Below are 3,627 nucleotides of genomic sequence, written 5' to 3'. Positions count from 1 at the left end.
TAACGGACTTCTTGAGCTGATGATAATAACGTGTGCGTAGTTATTAAAGTGCTTCTGACATCCGGTCCTTTCAGAAACGGACAAACACGAGAATGACACACAAAAAAACAAAGGAGAAGCTGGAAAAAACACAGAGCAAATTATTCTTTCAGCAAACAAACTGCCATGTTTAACTAATATCATCACCTTTTAGACTATTATGAACTCAGAATGACAGAATTACTTTCTAGCAGAGTTTACATGTGCTGGTGAAGATTAAAGACACAGATGAGAGGTTTGCACTGACTGTGGGCTACATGTTGCGTGTTGTTTTTGAACACATATAAGGACTAAATGTAAACTGTGTGCAGTTTTTTTCTGTAATTGGGATCATATCAGAAACTGTAAGGGTCTGTATGTGTTCATATATGTTACATTTAATTAATTTATATAATTGCAGACGTTACAGTAGGCTATTTCGTTATTGATCTGCAGTTATAATCAAGTCATGTCCATAGAAAGGTTAGTAACAGACATTTATACACAAGTATTTATGTGTATAAAGCATCTGTTTTGTAAGATGTGCTTCTCATATGATATGTGAACGACGCATACAGCTTTACTTTGAGAGATGTACTCGAACATGAATGACATTGACTAAATCATCATACACCATGCCCACCAAAGGGGTACCCTTTAGGCCAGAGGTGGGCAAACTTCGACCCTCGGGGCATATGCGGCCCGCTGAACACTTTCATCCGGCACGCGAGGGTTTTTAAAATGCTGCTTCTGAGTTAAGCCTGGTTTATACTTCTGCGTCAAGTGACCTGCGTAACCATCGGCGCATGCAAAGCCCGTAGCTGTGCATTTATACTTCTGCGCGCTGTCTCTGATGGTCTGCATTAACACTTCCGAAACGCTAGTTGGCAGTGAGGTGTAAATGTTCCTCTGTGTCGAGTTTCTTCGCTGCTATTTTGCTTTTCCTGAACACTTCCTGGATGTACAAGTGGCTCAAACTCGCTCATTTTGAGGCAGGAACCGGCGTACGTGCAACAACTTTAACTATGAGGTAAACACAAAACAAAACTTTCCATCCGGAGCTCCTTCACGGGACTCCACACTTGTAAACAATCACTCCATTGGGCTCGTGCCATTCACGCGGCTCTCGGTCCCGCCCAGACTTGTCCGCGCTACCAAGTCGACCAATCACAGAGCCTGCGCTAAGCGTTGTTGCGACGTGTAGTTACATTTTTTGAGAGGTGCGCGTCAGTGACGTCAGCATACGCCGGCGTTTGACGCAGAAGTATAAATCAGCCTTAACGGTTTGGTTTCAGAATTAGTAAATTTAATGATGAAATTACAAATGAACGCCATGTGATGGCAGTATTGCACGCGGTACAGTTAGTGCAACCACTAGAATTAGAACACACTTTCGGATATTAAAATGCACTCGACTGTTAATGACTAAAAATGAGTCAGGCAAAACAAAGAAAAATTGACTCTGAATGTCATGTGTCTAAGGAAGAATGAACAACAAAATACTTCTTCACCAATATCCGAGAGTGGTATGTCTAATATGCCAAAAAAAAGTATTTCAATTTTTAAAGACTACAACCTAAGGGGCCGATCGCAACAAACACCCTTTATGCGTTAAGAGATATGAGCATATTTATAAAAGCTCAAATGAGATTGTTGTGAATTTGACTCAAATTATATAATAATTGCTGGTTAAATGTGTTTTTTTTGTTCATTTATTCGTGACTAGAGCTTGATTAATTTGATTGACATCCAAGGCAATGAGACCTTTAGTTTGACTGACTGAATGTGAGTTTATTGCATGCAACGCTGTATTTTGGTAGCACAAAAACTCTTACTGCTCTGGGAGAGAAATAATTGCACTTTTTGAAGCCCAAACTTAATTCAAAACCCAAACAGCTTGTTTTGTAATGTAATGCCAGCTATACCACATGAAGGACGGTTACAGCGTGTTGTAGTCGGCCGTCACTGGAGAAAGTATAAACTTTCTTTCATTTTTTGGACTTTTGTTTGAAAGCTTTAGTGGCATTGTAGCTGTTCAAGGTACTGTTGTATGATTTAAATTATAGCCTATATTTGCACCAATAAACGAGTAAAAAGGAATGAATGAATAAATAAAATAAATATGCATGCTTAAATGTCGATATTATTTTTACAAAAAAAAAAAAAAAACAATAATAGTTTATCATTTATGAGGCCATGTAACACGTTTTTGCGGGTTTTTTTTTTTTTTGGTTCTCTGTGATCTTTAATACGTAATGGGTAGCTAGGCAAATTATTTTCTAAAATGTTAAGCATGAATTTGTTTAGCTTTAATTATAACTTCAATAAATAAAAAAAAATAACAAAAATAAAATTATAAAAATACAACGAAAAAGAGCAGCATTATGCTAAATACAATAGTGCTTTATATGCTTTATATCCTGCTATGTGTTGTTTCATATTCATTTTTATTTCACTTGATGCATTCGTTATTTAATGTTTGAATACTGAAAGAAATAACAGCCATCGTTTAAATGGTTATTTTACCATCAAAATGCATATTTTATATCATTATAATACCTTGGAATAAAATCCTGCAGGCGCCCCTGATTGTAACTACATGATGTAACTAAAGAAGAGTCCAGCTTTAAATAGGAAAATTAATGATCTAATCTGATTTGATAATTTATGTTGAGCTAAGCTAAACGTGTTTCCTTCAGACGCAGAGATCAGCTTAATGGATTCAAAAAATGGTAAAACTCAACCGTTTAACTCTGGGAAACTTGTAAAATGAGCCTATTTTTTAAAATCTTCTATATACCACCTCTTGTCTCAAAGCATCTACTCATCTCTAGAATACTACATATATATTTATTCAACAATCAACTTTGAAACTGGACATGAAAACCTTGAAACACCCCACCAGCGCCCTTCTGAAAACACTGGTGAAGCACATGCTCTGTGCGGGTCTCTCTGAAAGATGTGGACATCTCTGATTTGGCCAGGAAGACAAAAGCCCTGGAACCTTCTGCTGTCCTCTCATCTCAAGCAGGGCTCGTTGATGGAGGACGCTGCCAGGTTGGCTGCCCCGCTCTGGGATATCTGTAGGAGTTTGGCACAGAGAGCCTTGTGGTCTAGTGTGTTCTCAGGGGTTTGGCATAGATGGGCTCCAGGAAATGTAAGGGCAGCAACATGAACAGGGCTGCCAAAAACACCAAGCTCACCAAGGACAGGAGCACATAGCGACCGATGAAGAACATATCCACGATCTGAAAAACATCACAAGCGTATGGCGTGAATTATTGAACATATTATACAGTCAGTGAAAAGTAATTAAAAGCATGAGGGCTTTGATGTTTCCATTAATATTTTGAACGAACATGCAGACAGTTCGGTGCGTTCTGCTTTTGTCCACTAGAGGTCAGCAAGACTCTTGTCAAATATCCTGACCGCGACATCAGACACCCAATTAAACCTTTTAATACCACACAAGACACTATTAAACTGCTACAAAGACGTGTTTTGATCAAGATTACCCTAAGAACAGACACACACACATACATACATACATATAAGCTACAGTTTAAAAGTGTAGGGTCAATAACAGCTTTTGTTCATATTAAAACATCA

The 3,627-nt window shown here is 38.1% G+C and overlaps 1 protein-coding gene across 3 annotated transcripts in view; it reads right to left on the bottom strand.

The window, feature by feature from the left end:
- Positions 1 to 2,849: 2,849 nt before the first annotated feature.
- The window catches only part of tmem218 (transmembrane protein 218), a 7,540-nt gene continuing 6,762 nt past the window's right edge, over positions 2,850 to 3,627 (bottom strand). For all 3 annotated transcript variants that reach the window (XM_087269019.1, XM_087269020.1, NM_200398.2), the window contains 1 exon segment: positions 2,850 to 3,266. In XM_087269019.1, the coding sequence (XP_087125145.1) occupies positions 3,132 to 3,266 (135 nt within the window). In that variant the 3' untranslated portion in view covers positions 2,850 to 3,131.

The sequence above is a fragment of the Danio rerio genome, chromosome 10, assembly GCF_052040795.2.
Source record: "Danio rerio strain M-AB ecotype USA chromosome 10, GRCz13ab, whole genome shotgun sequence".
Taxonomy (NCBI): Eukaryota; Metazoa; Chordata; class Actinopteri; order Cypriniformes; family Danionidae; genus Danio; species Danio rerio.
This window is presented reverse-complemented; position numbering and strand designations above follow the sequence as displayed.